Source organism: Sceloporus occidentalis, unplaced genomic scaffold, assembly GCF_023333645.1.
Source record: "Sceloporus occidentalis isolate IW3139 unplaced genomic scaffold, rSceOcc1.0.p SCAF_44, whole genome shotgun sequence".
Lineage (NCBI taxonomy): Eukaryota > Metazoa > Chordata > Lepidosauria > Squamata > Phrynosomatidae > Sceloporus > Sceloporus occidentalis.
Genome location: NW_028317024.1, coordinates 496,566 through 514,428, shown reverse-complemented (window position 1 = coordinate 514,428; position 17,863 = coordinate 496,566). Strand labels below are relative to the sequence as shown.

General features: G+C 37.9%; 1 protein-coding gene across 1 annotated transcript in view; it reads left to right on the top strand.

The window, feature by feature from the left end:
• LOC149289560 (kinesin-like protein KIF13A) overlaps positions 1–17,327 on the top strand; it is a 92,331-nt gene extending 75,004 nt beyond the window's left edge. The window contains exons 20-39 of the mRNA XM_089490389.1: positions 1,640–1,789; positions 1,899–2,060; positions 2,613–2,786; positions 3,656–3,807; positions 4,201–4,333; positions 4,426–4,572; positions 4,857–4,898; positions 6,532–6,631; positions 7,172–7,298; positions 7,570–7,625; positions 8,564–8,688; positions 8,846–9,022; positions 10,000–10,092; positions 11,209–11,361; positions 11,679–11,756; positions 12,374–12,421; positions 12,931–13,036; positions 13,166–13,317; positions 15,318–16,368; positions 17,041–17,327. Coding sequence (XP_089346515.1) covers positions 1,640–1,789; positions 1,899–2,060; positions 2,613–2,786; positions 3,656–3,807; positions 4,201–4,333; positions 4,426–4,572; positions 4,857–4,898; positions 6,532–6,631; positions 7,172–7,298; positions 7,570–7,625; positions 8,564–8,688; positions 8,846–9,022; positions 10,000–10,092; positions 11,209–11,361; positions 11,679–11,756; positions 12,374–12,421; positions 12,931–13,036; positions 13,166–13,317; positions 15,318–16,368; positions 17,041–17,327 — 3,513 coding nt within the window. The remainder of the gene's footprint in view (positions 1–1,639; positions 1,790–1,898; positions 2,061–2,612; positions 2,787–3,655; positions 3,808–4,200; positions 4,334–4,425; positions 4,573–4,856; positions 4,899–6,531; positions 6,632–7,171; positions 7,299–7,569; positions 7,626–8,563; positions 8,689–8,845; positions 9,023–9,999; positions 10,093–11,208; positions 11,362–11,678; positions 11,757–12,373; positions 12,422–12,930; positions 13,037–13,165; positions 13,318–15,317; positions 16,369–17,040) is intronic.
• Positions 17,328–17,863: the final 536 nt, after the last annotated feature.

Below are 17,863 nucleotides of genomic sequence, written 5' to 3'. Positions count from 1 at the left end.
ACATCTAATACATCCTTATTAAAAAAGATACTTAATATAATGACTATAATGAGTTTATTTATTTGGGTAAAAGTTACTTTGGAGGTTGTTTTCACCCCTACAACTGTGAATAGTAAGCTGCCAGTATTAACCCCTTCCACCCTTTGTGCCGTGTTATGCCACCATAGGTGGGCTTTAAATGGGTGGACTTTAAAACCTATAGCGACAGCATAAAATGCCATGTTTTCAGTAGTGCGACGCCTGCTCAATGGTATCTGCTGCAGGGTAACCAATCGCCTACATAATGTGATTACTGTGATTGGCTAATCACAACGATCACACCCTGCTGTCATTCTATCTCCATCTTTTCACCTCAAATGAAGATATCCACCTTATTAGTTTGGCATCTGGGTGCCTGCAAACATGATGTTGCCAGATTTACCCCATTCATGGCAACTCCTGACATCAATAGCCGCAATTGTTTGTGAGCCAATAAATTATTTAAAACTTTTTAACTGGCAGCTCGTCTGAGCTTTTAGCACATCAATACCTGGCAGCACATCCAGACCCATTTTATTGTAGGCGCCAGACCTGGCACCCTACTGACACAGTGAAAATGAAACCTTTTTTTATCCTTGACAATGCTGATGGACAATATAAAGACAGTAATCAATAGTTTCCCATTGGAGCAAAAGCCTTACTCTTACTACCCCTATTTATCTAGCAGGAAATATCATTTTAAACCTCTCTGATATTTTAGCAATGATATTTTATGTGACAGGCTTTACAAAATAAGGCCACTTATAAAGCACCTGCCTAATGATTTCAATAAAGGAAATTCAAATTCTTATTCCCAGGTCCCCATTCTTATAGGAATTCCCCTTCCTTTGTCTCTAGGAGACGCCCATTTGGGGTCACATGGCAGGGTGGGGTGTGCCCAGACGCTTTACGGCACTCCTAATGAGTTGGGTTGTGAAACCTGGCAGCGAACTCGTGTGTGATATTTGAATGTTGTATTCTGATGTTATGGTACATTATTAATTCACGTCTCCCGTTTGTCAGCTCACCAATTGGTATTTCTTAGGCCACGTTTAACCCCCTCCTGCCATGTTTCCCATGATTCTGGATGTCACACTGTCAGCACACAGAACATCTTCATGTTATGATGAAACTTAACCAGATTTCTCAAATCATAACTCTAGGAAGATGTTAGGTGCTGCGTCCCGTAAGATTTCACAGCACCCAAGACAGGACATCTGGTGTCATTTCAAGATGCTCTCCTTGGATACTCATCCTGCCCCACTGATTTTATGATGTGGTCTGGACAAGTTTCTAGATAACGTGTTTTTCCAAATGTTCTCCCTTTTTTATACATGTTGAGCTATACACTTGAAGTGGCATCAAAGGAAAGCCTGATATGCCATTGAAAAAAAACCAGGATTTAAAATACCCATAGTGAAAGTGGTTACCTTGCAAACTTTAGATGTATAAACAACATAACATTTGCAACAGGAATACATTACTATAGCATTTTAAAGAAAATATGAATTTGTTCAGATAGCAGCTATAAAAAGTAGCATTCTGCCTGATTGTATTAATGACGCTCCATGAGGTTCTCGTTTATAAAATACTTACAAGAATTGTATTTTTTTTCTTCTAGAGCAAACAGCTTACTTCTAAAAAGGGAGACCCATTTTATGAAGCTCAAGAAAACCACAACTTAATTGGTGTGGCAAATGTATTCCTGGAGTGTCTTTTTTACGATGTGAAACTCCAGTATGCAGTGCCTATCATCAGCCAGCAGGGGGAGGTAAGAACCCAAACAGCCATGTGTTTTTTTGCCAAATTTCAGCTGTACTAAGAATGAATCTAAGAAAAAAGATGTTATATATATTTTTTAATATTATGGACATCTGTAGGTTGCAGGACGACTTCACATTGAAGTGATGCGGGTTACTGGGGTTGTGCCTGAGTGCTTAGTCGGTGACGACTCTTCAGAGAACTCAAGTGAAAGTGGAAGCTTTGAAATAATTGATAACAGTGGCGAAATCATCCACCGGACAAAAAAACTGACTTGCCGAGTGAGTATCATAGGTTATGATCATTTAATATATTCCAGTTTTGATGGTGCATAGATTAAATTGGTAAATGACAGCCAGCATGAACACATGCAACTCTTAAATATTTTACTGAATTTAAATCCTATAGCATTTTGTCAAAACCAATTTTATGTTCAATGGATTCCACCCTTAACACACTTAAGAAAAAGCATAGGCTTATCAGCAGGGTGTGTTTGTATGGAATGGGACATACTATTTGAAGAAGAGGTTAAACATCTCTTCCATGGAAGATAGTTTGCAAATCATGACAAATCAAGATAACAAACTGCTCTAATTTTTTCCCCTTTATAATGCAATAAAAATCCAACATATTGATGAAACATTTTGAATAAGACATAGTTAAAAGTGGAGATAAAATAACAATATTTTAATTGCATAAGTAGCTTACAAAACGTAGGAATAATATTTTTGTTTGAAAGAAAAGGAAACCGAAAATGGAGACTGAATATTGATTAACTTGTCCAAAGACCTTTTTCCTTTAATCTAAACAGATGGTTTGATTTCCTTCTCCAGGTTAAAATAAAAGAAGCAACCGGTCTTCCTCTGAACCTGTCCAACTTTGTCTTCTGCCAGTACACCTTTTGGGATCAATCTGAAGCTACTGTTGCGCCACCCATGGTCAACCCAGACATGCCTTCACTTCGAAGCAAAGATGCCCAGTTTACTGTTAAATTTGATCATTCTAAAGTAATTATGATACCAAGCACGCTACAATTACTATAAATGGAAAACTAATGTATAGTAATTTTTTCCCAATGACTTCCGTTGAGTAGTATGAAAAGATTTCCCTTGAAAAAGATTTGGCAGGCAGACATCCAAGCAATGGATTCTGATTAACCATGTCCAATGCTCAGTACACCCCATTAGTACACATAATATAAAACCAATATAAATTTAAGTTAACCAGTAATGGATAACACACTGTTCTAGGATTAATAACCCAAATATATTATATTGTAACGTCTTATCGTTACTAGTAAGTGAAAATGCATTACACTTTTTATACATGAAAACTATCCCAAGTATCATTATTTTTTAAACGTAAACTATACCATGATTTTGGGTACAACATGCAAGGCTAACAAAAAACATAATATAGACAAAGTAAAATAAAGAAAGACAAAACCCTCCTTCCCACTGCCCAAAATGTGTCCTAGCAGCTAAACAATGGGTTATACTGTATAAAGATAATTACACAGAGTATTCCATATTAACGCTCCTGGGCTGCTGGCAGCGGTGTTGACTTGGAGATTTCAGTTATTCTGCAAGTACATAATCTAAAAGTTGCACCTTTACCAGGTTTTGTCAAATTGTTCCAAACTGTTATACAGCAGAAATGATGTCTGTACATATCTCTTGTTTTTGATCAAGAACAGTATTATTTTATTAACTTGTTGTTGGGAGAGACAACAGTAGTAACTTATCTGCCGACACATTCTATATTATCTATGTTATGTGTGTATGTACGTAGGTTGCCACAGCAGGCCATAATGTTTTGTGACATTGACAATTTATATATATATATATATATATACATATATATATTCTTTTTCTAGGACTTTGTGGTACATATTACAGAAGAATTTTTGGAGTTTATTTCTGAAGGCGCACTTGCAATTGAGGTTTGGGGTCACAGATGTGCTGGGAACGGCAGGTCCTTGTGGGAGATAGATTCTCTTCATGCTAAATCCAGAACATTATGTGACAGGTTTGTGTAATCTTCATGGTTGAGTGCTTTGACATTGCTTTAGTTTTTTATTCCTCAAGCAGAGCTAACCTATTATTCTTCACTGCCCATTATTGATCTTGAACCCAGACTGTATGACATATTCACCGACTTGCATGATAGAATCAATGGCCGATGTGACCTCTGTCTTGTTTACCACTACAGCAGCTCAACACCTGTCCTAGTCAACCACTACTGGACAGAACTTAGCTGGAGTTCATTACTAATTGTACACATTTTTGGTTTTTACAATCCAGTTGTTTAAGGGGAACTTTAACTTACACACCCTTAACTGAATTGATTAATACATTGAATGGACAAGTGAAAGTGTCCAAGACACATCATGTACCTAATTCCATAATGACTTTGTACCAGGTGGAATGAAGTGACGCGGAGAATAGAAATGTGGATTTCCATACATGAGCTGAATGAGAATGGAGAATACATGCCTGTAGAGTTGCATCAGGCCAAGGACGTGAACACTGGAGGCGTCTTCCAGCTTAGACAGGTAGCAGTTTTGGTTTTCATTTGGCAAGCCATCTAAGCCATGAAAAAATCCATTCAATACTTTATTAAAACCATTCTTTTTCATGTATTTAGGGACATTCTCGAAGGATTCAGGTGACTGTGAAGCCTGTACAGAATTCTGGTACATTGCCACTCATGGTGGAAGCCATACTTTCTGTCTCTGTGGGATGTATCACAGCCAGGTCGACTAAGCTGCAGAGGGGGCTGGACAGTTATCAGGTAATCACTGAAATGTGAAAGCCTCTTAGCCCCGCAGTTAATTCCTTTTGACCAGTCACAAATGAGTCTCAGATTGTTTATGTTCATGGACCACTTTCCTTTTGTACTCTCCTGGAGGAAGTAACCTAATGTCTTATAGCAGGGCAGTATGCTGGAAATGTCTGTACTTTTTACATAGAACCTTAAATCTTCAGCCTTACTGGGTATTACACACCCTTGCTTTATTACCTTGTGAAATTTGAGTAATGCATGTCCAGTTTACAAAGTTTATTTTCTCCTACCAGAAAGATGATGATGTTGATGGTGATGATATGGATAGTTACCAGGTATTACTGCTGCTGCTGCTGCAACTTCTTACAACCCTGTGGCATGGGACAGGGTTTGCTTTATCCCTGGACATGGATAAAGGGGACAGGATTTTGGGAACATGGGAAAGGGAGGGAGAAAGGGCTTAAGGAGCCTGGAAAGGGGAGCTTGGATTCACAAATTGCCTTAACGTAAACCACCACTGGAAATGCTTACACACTCATCACACACTATAACACTGTTCAACACACAAGCATAGTAGGAGCTGCAGATTATCTCAACCAAAGTGCCCGAGATGATTTATCCCTTTCACTGAAGCTTAGTAAAATATAGACCTAAAACTAAATTACATTATTTATAAATGTTACATAAATAATGGCCTTCTAGCAGACACCGATTTGGTCACAAATAATTTAACTATGGAAGTGTACAATGTTTTTTCCCCTCAAAGTTCTATATAAACATTAAACGTATTTAATGGAGATTATCCCTTCCAATTAAGTAATTTCTCCTCTTATCTTGAGTTGCTGCCCCTGTTGGGTGGAAGCTGATTATTTAATGCAGCCTTGGAAGGAGGCGAAGGGGAGAGAACATCAGGACAGGCAAATAATTGCCATGCTATTGAAGTAGCTTTTCCCACAGATCTCAGCTTCCATAAGGTAAAACAGTCCTTTAAATTTAAATGTCTAAGATGGTCACACTGATTGGAAGTAGAATATATTAGGTTAAAGGCTTTGAATGGTTCCCCCCAAAATGCCCACAATTATATACCAGAAGGTGAAAACAAAATAAATATTTAATTCCAAACTCATCACTTCTAAACACACTCACTAACATATGGCTGGTCATATATTCTTGCTTTCTACTATTTCCACCAGAAACGGGTAAACTAAACACTCCCTCGCCGCCTGGCACACGGCATGTTGCATGAACGGGTTTAATGTGCATGGAAAAGTTTATAAATGCATTACATTTGCCAGTGACTTTGCTGATAATCTCACAAGAGTTGTGCGCAGCACTAATGGTGTAAGAACATTAACCTATTTATTGTTGGAATTTTTTATCATTTTATGAAACCTGTAGGAAATCTGCAGGCTTGGAAGGTTTACAGCTTTTGCCATTAAACAGTTTTCTCTTGTGCACTACTGACCTGGCCTTTAGTTAAATAGTTAAAGAGTTTACCAGACTTATTTGATTAGTAAACTTTTTATATGGACGGTATCATCTTAAATGTAGGCATATTTAGATGACAATGTCATCTCCACGTGTGACCAAAACTAGTGCAGGGCACTAGTACAGGGCACAGGTGTAGACCAATTCAAATGGCATGCGCACGATATAGGTAACACAGGAGTATAGGTGGTAGATATAAGGGACAGGATGATGGGCTACAGATAAATGTATATGAGCTCTTTTTGTTTTCATATCTGCCATGATAAGACACCAATTGAAACCATTAATATTGTCTGTAGGAGATAAGCAACATGCAGATAAGAATTAGGCATCCTGCTTATTCATTCTCTTTTACTGGAAGGTAGAGAATGATAATTATTAGTCTACTTTATTAAAGCACACACAGAAAACTGTTTAATGACATCATTTTTCAGTCTCATAGCAAAAGGTAAATTCATTGTGTACTATTTTTTTTCTTAGGAAGAAGATTTAAACTGTGTGCGTGAAAGGTGGTCAGATGCACTAATTAAACGCAAGGAATACTTGGATGAACAGATTCAGAAAATCATCAACAAGCAAGGTCAATATACTAAAACCTAGAATACAGCTGTGCACAGCTTAATATATATATATATATATATATATATATATAATTATGCAAGGATAGATACATATATATTTTATTTTATCCCCAAAATAATATAAAAAGGTACAGCGTCTCAATGTGTTATATGCAGACAGATGAGTGGGTATGTGTGGCAAGGTTTTAGCTAGTTGTGCGGATGGGCCATTGGTACTCAAAGAGTCTGCAGAGGAAAAGGATGAAGGGAAGAGGCAATTGAATGAGAAGGGAGGGAGAAAGGATTTAGGAGAAAACAAAAACAGTGAAGGAAAAGAGAGGGCGGTTTAAGAACAATGAAGGATTAAGGGCAGGGAGAAAAAGAAAAGGTGCTAAAGGGTTCATGAGAAGAGAGGGTGAAATTGTTAAAGGGAATTGAATAAAGGGAAAAGGAGAAAGAAAATGAAAGTGTTACAGGTTAGAAAAGGCCAAGAGGGTAGAAAGGGTTAGAGAAAAGGGTAAAATTTCCCCATTAAGGTTTAATTGTTCTTCCTCTCGCAGAGAAAACCGAGGATGATATTGAGCGTGAGGCGAGGCTTGTTGAGCAGTGGGTAGGCCTGACAGAAGAGAGGAATGCCGTCTTAGTTCCAGCACCTGGAAGTGGCATTCCGGGGGCACCTGCAAACTGGTACGTGACTACTGTACAGGGCCATCAGGTCGGCGTATTGTACAGGATTGGCAATAATGTCATGAGATACTAAGGCATTCAGACTTGGAAATTAGCTACTGCAAATATCAATACCATCTGAAGAAGGAAGACTGATATCACCAAGGGACAGTCCGAGAATCATACTGTTATATTCAGTGGTGAAACTTAGTTTGTTGATATTATAGCTTTTTTAAATAATGTTTAGTGTTCTGTACGGTGCCATTTAACGGATTCTGTTGCTTATCTCTAGGACACCACCATCTGGAATGGAAACACATATCCCAGTGCTTTTTCTGGATCTCAATGGTAAAATAGCCTTATGTGCCATTGGCTTTGTAGCATACAGGGAATTTCACTCCCATTTCCCACAGACGAAAAAAACCCCAATACATATTTTTCTGTACTGAGTAGATTTCTATAGGTTCTCCAGAAACCACCTTTTTTCCCGTGGGAAAACAAATATCAATTTGAACATAAAATACAGCGCTGCATATAATAATGTAGGTTAGCATTGACATGGTTTTATCGTCATTTGGTATGAAATCCATTCTTACATCAGTCATTAGCAGTGAGCCATGGTATCGTTAAGATAACACAACTAGAACACTGCCTGAACACATTATATTATGCGAAACTAGAACTGCTAAACAAAGGAAAAACAGCACAATGTTTTTAACAATGTGTTACTGAGAAACACTACGTTTTCTCTATTGCATATATTTTATATGTTGATATCCACTTTTAAGCTAAACTATAAAAGTTTTAGATAACTATTGGTACAATCATCAGGCAAAATTCTAAACTTAGCATGTTGAACCCCAACTCTTCTGGTCTTGCTTTTATGAATATGGCAACAAAGAGCATTCCATTGATCATGAAAGAAACCAGGATGTACAGTGCTGATCAAGAAAATACATCACTAAAGAGGAAATTTATAGGATTGTATGTAATGTGTTGCCTTGGGGGGGTTGTCCACATGTCTATGTACTAAGAAAGTATGAAATGCATAAGGAAGCTTTGGACTTGTCTGTCTGCATGTTGTTTTATTGAAATCACTAAACATTGAATTTCCTGAAAAAGGTGCTTGGGAATTCTGGGCTTATGGGGAAAAGAATAAAAAATTATAAAAAATAATTAAAAATAATTATAATTACAAATAAATATAAAACAGAAGAAACACCGTTATTCTATCTTGTAAAAAGACCGCAGAAATTCATAACTCTTATTTTTATTCCTTGAATTAGCTGATGACCTCAGTGCCAGTGAACAACTCGTAGGTTCTCATGCGTCAGGAATGAATTCAATACTACCAAAGGAGCATGGGAGCCTCTTCTACTACCTGCCAATCATCAAGCACAGTGATGACGAGGTAAGTCACTGTGAAAGCAATGTATATATATATATATATATATATATATATATATATGGTGCAGAGACCTGTGTAATGTTGTATCATCAGCCAAAGTGGTGGAGCAGTTCAGTCTAAAATGTAACAGGCACGCAGATCGGTGTACTGTCGTCCATAGGTTTCAGCTATAGCATCCTGGGATTCTGCAATCCACGAGTCGGCTCACTTGAACAGGGTGACACCGCAGAATGAGCGCATCTATCTAATCGTAAAAGCCACAGTGCAGCTCAGTCACCCCGCTGCCATGGAACTGGTCTTACGAAAGAGGATTGCAGTCAACGTGTATAACAAACAGGTACACTGTGACTCCACTTTACAGCAATAATATTACAAGTTATGGATATTAGATTAATAGGGACAGAACGTTGATCCAGGGATTTATTCTGATTGCCATATTTGGAGTCGGGAAGGAATTTTCCCCCTGGTATGGGGCAACTGGCATCTGCTTCATAAGGGTTTTTTTGCCTTCCTCTGGATCAACACAGTAGGGACACAATATGTATATAGGTTGAACTTGATGGACTTTGGTCTTTTTTCAACCTTATGAACTATGTTACTATGTTACAGCATCCTAAAGCATGGACTCATCTGTCCTTTAGAGCATCCATTGTGTGCTTTCCTCTTATTTTACCTCCTCCTACAATTCGACTGAAATAGGATCTCATCTAAGTACCCACAGTAAGCATCATGCTAGCTGTCAGATGCTGTTCTTGGTTTTTCAAAGCCAACAGATTTGGTGAAAGTTTATATATCATTTGGTTTATTTGTGAACTGTTACCACTTATGAGGCAAGTTAAAACTGCAATCATTTTGGGGCCAGGAGCCAAATTTCAAGCAATGTTTCTGCCAGGTCCCTGTGAAAGGAAGCTATAGAAAAGGGACATACTTCTTAGAATAACAACTCTTGGTTTCAATACTGTCCAACATTTGAAATGACCAAAGAAGGACATTTTTTTTTTAGAGGCAGTGGAAAGAGGTGCCATGATGGAGGGGTATTGCTAAGACTTTGTATTTCGTTTGGTGAAATACGTTTGGTGATTTATCTGTAGTAACAAAATATTCGGAGGTTCTAGTAAAGAGGGACAAAGCGATTTGGGTCCCCTCGTAAACAGGAGATAAACAGAAGATATGCGTCACTGTGAAATGTCTTTGCCAGCACTAGTCTTTGTACAATAAATAGTATAGTTCCTGCTACAATATATATATATATATATATATTATTTTTTTTTATAATGTGCTATTGACTATTTTACTTCTGTTGTGTATTTGCAGAGTTTTACACAGAGTCTAAAAAGACGAATGTCTACCAAGAATATTTTGTATTCCTGTGGAGTGAGCTATGAAATAGTGTCCAATATACCAAAGGTAACGCATCCCACATTATTATTTTGTGGAAGAAAGAGAAACTTACAACAGGGCTAAATAATGTGCTGGGAAACGAATAAACTAAACTGAGAGCTCTGTGATTATCAGAAAGCAAAAAAACAAATACGAGCGAATTTGGGAAATGCGATACATTTGTTGGGTAATTGAATAGAGCTTTAAAAACTACTTTGGTCCTTCCTCAGGCAACCTATCTTAATTAGATTGCAAGCTTGCTTGAACAGGGCTCTTCGCATCTTTTATTTCTGAGGGTCTACAGTTGTTATGTGGTGTACTATTTGTTATATTGGGTTTTGCACCTGGGTCCTGCAGAATATGGTGGTGCTATATACAGTCTATATTACAATCTCCTGCAAAGCATGTGTAGTGAAACAGCTATGGTCTATATACACTTATACATTTGATACAGAACAGCACAGGATAAAAAACAATGAAAAAAAAAAATTGGAGGAAAAAGTCTAAAACATTGCCATGACTTGAGGAATTTAAATCAATTTGAAAAGAAGAACTAGAATGTCATTGCTGGGAAGTTTGACTCGCTTGTGATAAATTGTCAGTTCACACATAGTTGAATTTTCTAATTATTAATGGCTTTAATGCTTAGAACGGCTATTTTACTCCATTTGTTTTGTATTGGTAAAGATGTCTGCAGGCTCACAAATATAACTATACAGTACTTGCTTGACTCCTGTAATGTCGTAGGATTGGATCTTCTAGATCAAGAAACATTCTCTTTTTTTATTTTATTTTATTGTGCCTGTTCATGAAAGTGTGTAACGAAACGTGCACAGGATCACAGATGATCAAAAGCTTTCTTACTCCTTGGTGCATATTGTAAGGGAATATGGGTCAGAGGTCCAGAGATGCAGCAATACCATTGAATGTGACCAAAATCAACCAGAGCTGGGTCTTCAATGGCGGTGCTTCCTTTCTAATGCATGCAGGGGTTAATGGAATAGAGGCTAGCGTGAATATGTATATAGATATCCATACACTTAACATGCACTCGAAGTGGATATTCCCTAGATGTTCAGTACATGTTGATGTGATAGCTAATGTCTTTTTTTAATTGCACACAATTGATTATGTTCCCATCAGGCAACAGAGGAAGCCGAGGACCGTGAAACTTTAGCTTTGATGGCAGCAAGGAGTGAGTACGAGGGAACGGCTGATGGAGAGTCCTACATTGAAAAGTACACACGTGGAGTGCTGCAGGTGGAGAACATACTGGGTCTTGAGCGCCTGAGGCAGGTAAGGTAGCATGTATAGCTCAGACATATAGGTAAGGAACATTAGTTTATTCTCACTGATTGAACAATACATGAAACAGGGCCAATCAAGCTCTTTATGCTGAAATCAGTGAGTATAAACGCTCTTTCCGGCAAACTCTGCAGCTCTGCAACTCTTTTTACTGAACAATATAATAACTCACAGCTATTGATGAAGCTAATATTGGAAAATAAAAGTCTCATCTTACATATATAATAGGTACACAACAGGGACAGCCCATCGACTCTTACGTATGATTGTCGTGATCTGTATTGTTTTTCTCTCCTGTCTGTACTTAGGCTGTCACGGTAAAGGAAGCAATTTCAAGCAAAACTAGGCACATCCGGAGAAGCCTCAGCACACCAAACATGCACAATGTAAGAAGCTTATCTCTAACTTCTCAAAGAGCTCATCTCTAACTTCTCAAAGAGCTCGATATTTCATTAGTAACTCACCCACAATATTGCCTCTACGCTTGGTATTATGGGTGAAGATGTTTAAATGGGAATTATAGGGGTGAACAGATAAAAGGTAACAGAACCCCCAAGGATACATAGATATTTAATTCTAACTCAAAACAATCGACCTGACAAAAATTGTTTTTTTTGCAATAATTGCATCAACATTAAAAATGGGCTACATCCACCTTTTATGGCATTCGTCATTCATAACATTCGTTATTCTTTGTGGCTTTGAGTATTATGTATTCATGTGCTGTTCACCGTACACTTGTTTTATACGTTTAAATTTGTTAATAAAACAAAACAATATAAAATAAAAGGTGAGATGAAAAGGTTTAGTGTGCCTTTTCTTAGCCGCAGACAGTTTTACTGTTGCCCTCCAGTGGTGGATATTGTATATTGCAGCATATGCTATATTTAACTTTTAAGAAAAGCTAAAAATACAACCCGTGTTATGTCAGCCCAAGGGGTCATGAAAAATTCTTTGTGCCCTTGCCTTTTTTTTTCTTCATATGGTTGTGTTATCTTTGTAGACATGTTCTAGTCGCATGGACCTCTCTGGATGTGATGATGATGACAAGGTATGTGAGTTAGCTTTTTACGTGGCACATTTGAGAATATTTTCCCTCCTTACTGGCAGCTGATGACACTTAAAATGTCAATTGTTCAGTCAATTTCCAACAACGTATTCTAAGACTGCCCCCATAATGTAAGACTGAGAAAGACCTGTGTGTCGAAACGTTGCCTGTGTGAAATAAACTCACCTCACCGTTGAAGTGCCGAGCCTCTGCTTCTTTATTCTATATATTTGAGGGACTGGTGGTACCCTGGCTCGTGCACCACCTCATAACTGAGTGATGCATTCTCACCTTTCGTTTTGGTGTAAAGAATATTATGTGTCATTTTTATCACTTTCATTAAAAGTGCTGTTTCACACAGCATGATTGCACTCTCTAGCTTGCTGAGCAAATAAACCTTACGTAACCTGTCAATTTATTCTTTAACACCTTTAATTAACAATTTTTTCTGTATGTTAAAACAATATCATGCAGATCAGTGGCAATCAGTATCAATTTTTATTTTTTACTAGGGTTGGTCAGATAACCCATTAGATATATCAGATTACTCCGCTAGTTCTAAAGATGTATCGTGTTATGGAAGCCAAACAACCGATTCACCTAGAAGAAAAGACAACTGTGAGTGATGTCATCATTGAATACAAAACAAAAGATTTTTTTTTTCTCCTGAAGCCTATTAATGATAGAATTAATTATGAATTAGAATTAAGAAATGGTCCTTACAGAAATGCTTCTTTGTCTTTGAAGGTGGTCCACCAGAGAGCCCGAGCGCCTTGGTGACAAGCCCATTCAAAACATTTTCTCCCCAACCACCAAAATTCTTCAAGCCTTTAATGCCAGTGAGAGAAGAACACAAGAGAAAGGCTCCAGTGGAAGCCCAGCCTCTCCTCGGTCAGGAGGTACATGCTTCTATTTCTTATTCAGGTCAACTAATCCGTTCTCTCTACAGTCGGAATGCAGTGTTTTCATTACGTGCCTTGACAGCTCAGCCTTAAGGTATTGACAATTTTTCCATTGTAAAATACACAGGCTTGCCATAGAAATGCACAGTCAGTTTTTTTAATGTTTATAGCAAGAAATATTTATAATGGTAGGTATTAAGCCATCCTTGGTAAGTAGTCTGTCCCGGGGAAACCTACCACCTGATGCTTTCTGATTTGAGCCACCTTCCCTTCTTCTCCAAACGTCCCTGAACACTGCTTATGTTATGTTTGCTAAAGGTGTACACTATAAGAAATGACATAGAACATTTGTAATATAGGCAGCAATATAATGTAATCAATATACAAATGAGGTCCATGCAGTATATCTGGAAACACATAACTGAAAAGTTGTATTGCTTGTGATCAGATGTAGAGCTAGTTGCTATGTCACTGAGTCTTGTCAAGTTTTTCCCCCAAAAAATGCTACCGTCTCCCTTGTCCTGTTGCTGTAGCATGTATATTTAATACTTCATGTAAGAATGCTATTAGTTTGCATGTATCATTTTGTAAACTTTGTTTCTGTATTTTATGCATGGATATAACACCTGCCTGGCAATGTCTGTTTTCATCAATTGTTGTTTGTCATGTTGTGTGATGTGTTGTGTGTCTTAACTTCACAGAGCATGCCTTCACCCCAGACACATAACACCAGCTGCATGCCAGTAGAAAACAATAACACTCATGGAGAAACCATTGTAAGTGTGTGTTTTGGTTCTGGTAGTAGTGACGATTAAGCTACTTTTTTACTGCAACATTAAGTTATCATATAGAATATACAGAAAAATATAATGGGCGAACTACACGGCTGAATGGTCCTTTTCTGTCCCCAAATTACATGTTTCGATATAACTATTTGTTTTAAATATTTGGTCTCAACTTGTTTGGTTTGCAGTTTAGGAATCTAGGATGATCTTAGTGTAAATATTAGGTGACGGCTCACGAAATGTTTCAGATACAATGTACGGTATATGTACTATATCTGTAATGTATTATGATTCATTAATTATTTTGTTTCCTATCATTAAATCAAAACTGGATACCCGAATAGCCAAGATTAGCCTTACGATGGCCGCATAATCTAGTCTTCATTAAAATAATTACAAGCGTTATAGTCAAGACTAGGGTATTCCATCTGGTCCATCAATTCTGTTCCCCTTAGCATATCTAATAAGGATGTAGCAGTTGTTGTAATGGAGGCGTAGGACTGGCCTGGCCAAAGGCTGAACAGGGCAAATCCCATGTGGGCCATGTCCATGCTAAGGGAAAACTATTATATTACATTTAATGATCTGAGAACCAGCCTAGATTCCCTAATTTGACTTAGAGAATTAAGCAAGTAAGCAGATTAGTTTTAGGAAGTACATCAACTTCATCAAGTGCGACATCTCATTAAACTACAGCAAATTACTTATTTGACCGGTTGAATTTCTTTTGGCTTCATTTATTGTAAAGTCGTGGGGAATTTAGTACGGTGTCAGAGACGATACCTGGGTATAGTGAACTATAAATATTTTTCTAGCAGTCTCTATATGCTGATAAGTCATAGGTTCACTTGCTCTGCTTTATCTCTAGGTTTCTGTTTGAATGTTGCCAGATGCAGATACAAAAGGCTTTCATGAGGTGAACTCTTATTAGTACATGTAAAGTATGACATCACAAGGGTAATCATTTCCATTGGTACACAGGCCTTTCAGCCTAGTGGGAATCTGGTTCTGATCAACTATATTGACAATATTCAAAATATGATTATTTTCTCATTAACAAAATTTCTCTTAATTGTGAGGATAATTGGAATTGAATGATATGTGGATTGCTTACTATAACAAATGATTATGATAAACCAACGCATTTTGCCTTCGTAATTTGACAGTTTTCCACTATGTGAAAATATAACTGACGTATTCATTTACTTACAGGATTCTGAAGAAGAAGACAACGAATTTGAGGCAACCAACAAAAAAGTAATTGAGGCCTCCAGTTTCCATAATTTCAGGCCTTATGTACCAGTGGAGTTTGCAGACTTCAGTGTTTACAATGCTAGTCTAGACAGCAGGGACTGGTTAACTTCAAAGACAGACTTTGTTTGCTCCCGTTCCCTGGATAAGGAGGTGTCTCGGAGCCCTACCACCAGCAGTATTACTAGTGGATATTGTTCTCATAGTGCTTCTAATGCTACACTTTCTGACATGCTGGTTCCTTCCAGTGAAAGCACAGACCAGTTAGCCTGCCAAGCTAGAGATTTGGAAAGTCATGATCTTGCGGGAGACCATTCTTCACAAGATTACAAACCTTGCACATATAAAGAATTTAATGTTGGGATCTGCTCTGAGAACACTAGAAGTCTGACAAGTTTCACAGAAAAAAGTGCCTTTGATAAAGTGCCATATTGCACTACTGAACAAAATGCTGCTATCCTTTTTAGAACTGGGTCTTGTACTTCGGTGGGCTCTACAAACCACAATAACAAAGATAACTTTGTCAGCTTTTTACCATGTGAAGTTGCTGTGGAGCATACCTGTGATATTTTAGAGGACCACTCATTCACAGAATTCATGGGTGTGGAAGATGGCAAAGACTTTGAGGATCATGAAAGCTCACAAGTTTTCTCTTCAAATGGGGACAAACATAGGGTTGGATGTATGGGCTATGACTCCATTGCATCAGGCCTCCCTTGTGACATATCTGTCCAGAACATCATAGAAGACAGTGATCAGAACTTAAACTGCCTGAGAGACTCTGCCTTAAGCAACAAACCTCAATCCCAATCTTCTGAGGACCATTTGCTTGAAAAAAATCATATGGATCTTTCAGACTGTGAAGACAATCCTTCCCATAGTTCTCCATGCATCCTAGCAGTAGGAGATCAAGTATGCATAGGGGATAACAAGTTTGGAACTGTACGATATATTGGAAGAGTTGACTTTGCGCAAGGCGTGTGGGTTGGCGTTGAACTTCATGGTCAGCTAGGTATAATTACACAAGCATTACATTGCCAAATGCCGATTAATCTAGAAAGAAAAGGGTTGTCTTTCAAGAAAGTGATCATGCACCTAGAAAATGGTGTCTTATAAAGACAGGATAACATAACAAGATGCACATGGGCTGCTCTAGATTAACAACAAGCAATTCACAAGGAAGTAGAGTGAGTGGAAGCGTGACTTTTTGTAGATCGCTTCAAGCTACTATGACCACGGCAGTACTGCCACGGCATCTTCATACATAACAAACAGTATTAACCATGGTGTCTTCATAAATCCCTGTCTATTATGCACACACGCACAAAATACAAACACTAATAATGCTGAGAAAAATAACAATGATGTCCCTTTCCAGTGAGACATAGAATTTGATGACCTATTTTTCCTCGTGTAGAGGCTCAGACTAAATCAGTGCTTGATCTTGTCTTAGATTGGGGATAGCTTTATCACAACCACATGCATGTTTAAAGTCTTGATTTTCATAGTTTGAAAAGTTTTTCACTCCCCATATGTCAACTTGTTTTTATGAGAAACATATAGGTGTTGAAACTCTAACAAAGGGAGAAGGGAGTCTTCTTTCAGTTAAACAACCTGTCACTCTCCTTCTGGCTTTAACCCATAATCTAACCCATCAGGTGATAATTTTCTCTTTGTTTTTAAGGCAAACATGACGGAACAGTAAAAGGCAGAGAGTATTTTCGCTGCAAGCCCAAGTATGGAGTGTTTGTCAGGCCCAGTCGGCTAACCAAAGCACTTGGCTCAACAAAAAGAGGCAACGGCAGCACCATGCGATCCCTACCACCCTCCAGAGCAGAGAAGTGCAAGAGTGCTCTCCTCCGAGAAACTCCAGCTCCCAAGTCAGGGCAGGCGGCAACCTATCACTCCGGGGATCAAGCAGCCTCTGCTTTCTCTAGGAAACAAGAGAACAGAAAATCCTGGATTAACTAAGATTCAGTATTTGCACTTATCACACATTTTGTGTGTAAACCACATGCAGTTGAAAACAAATACTATTTTTGTACAGTTGTACAGTTTTACTCTTTCTAAATTGTTTACTTGGCATAGTCAAGAATGTTGTTCTAACATTTTTAACAAGGTCTATTAAATAGTCATCTGCCTCGTAGGCAGGTTTTTTTGCTGCACACTTACAACACGGTTATAAATAATTATTCAGATAGGCAGGTACTGGTATATTCTTACGTGACTTGGGAGTGATATTTTAAACAAAAGTAAACTATTTTATTCAGATCAAAAATAGAATATACAAGGCTGTACAAATAAAAAGATGCAGTATATTGTGTTTTTTTAACCAAAGAACCCGTGTGAAGTGGAAATATCTGTAAATAGCATTGCTTTTGTTGTGGAGATCATTGTTTTTTTTGATGTACACATTAGTTGCTATTAAGTGACCACCATGCTGCCTTTTTTGTTATCTTTTAGCCCTGTTTTCTGGTAAATGGGGCAGTATATGTCAGATAGTACTT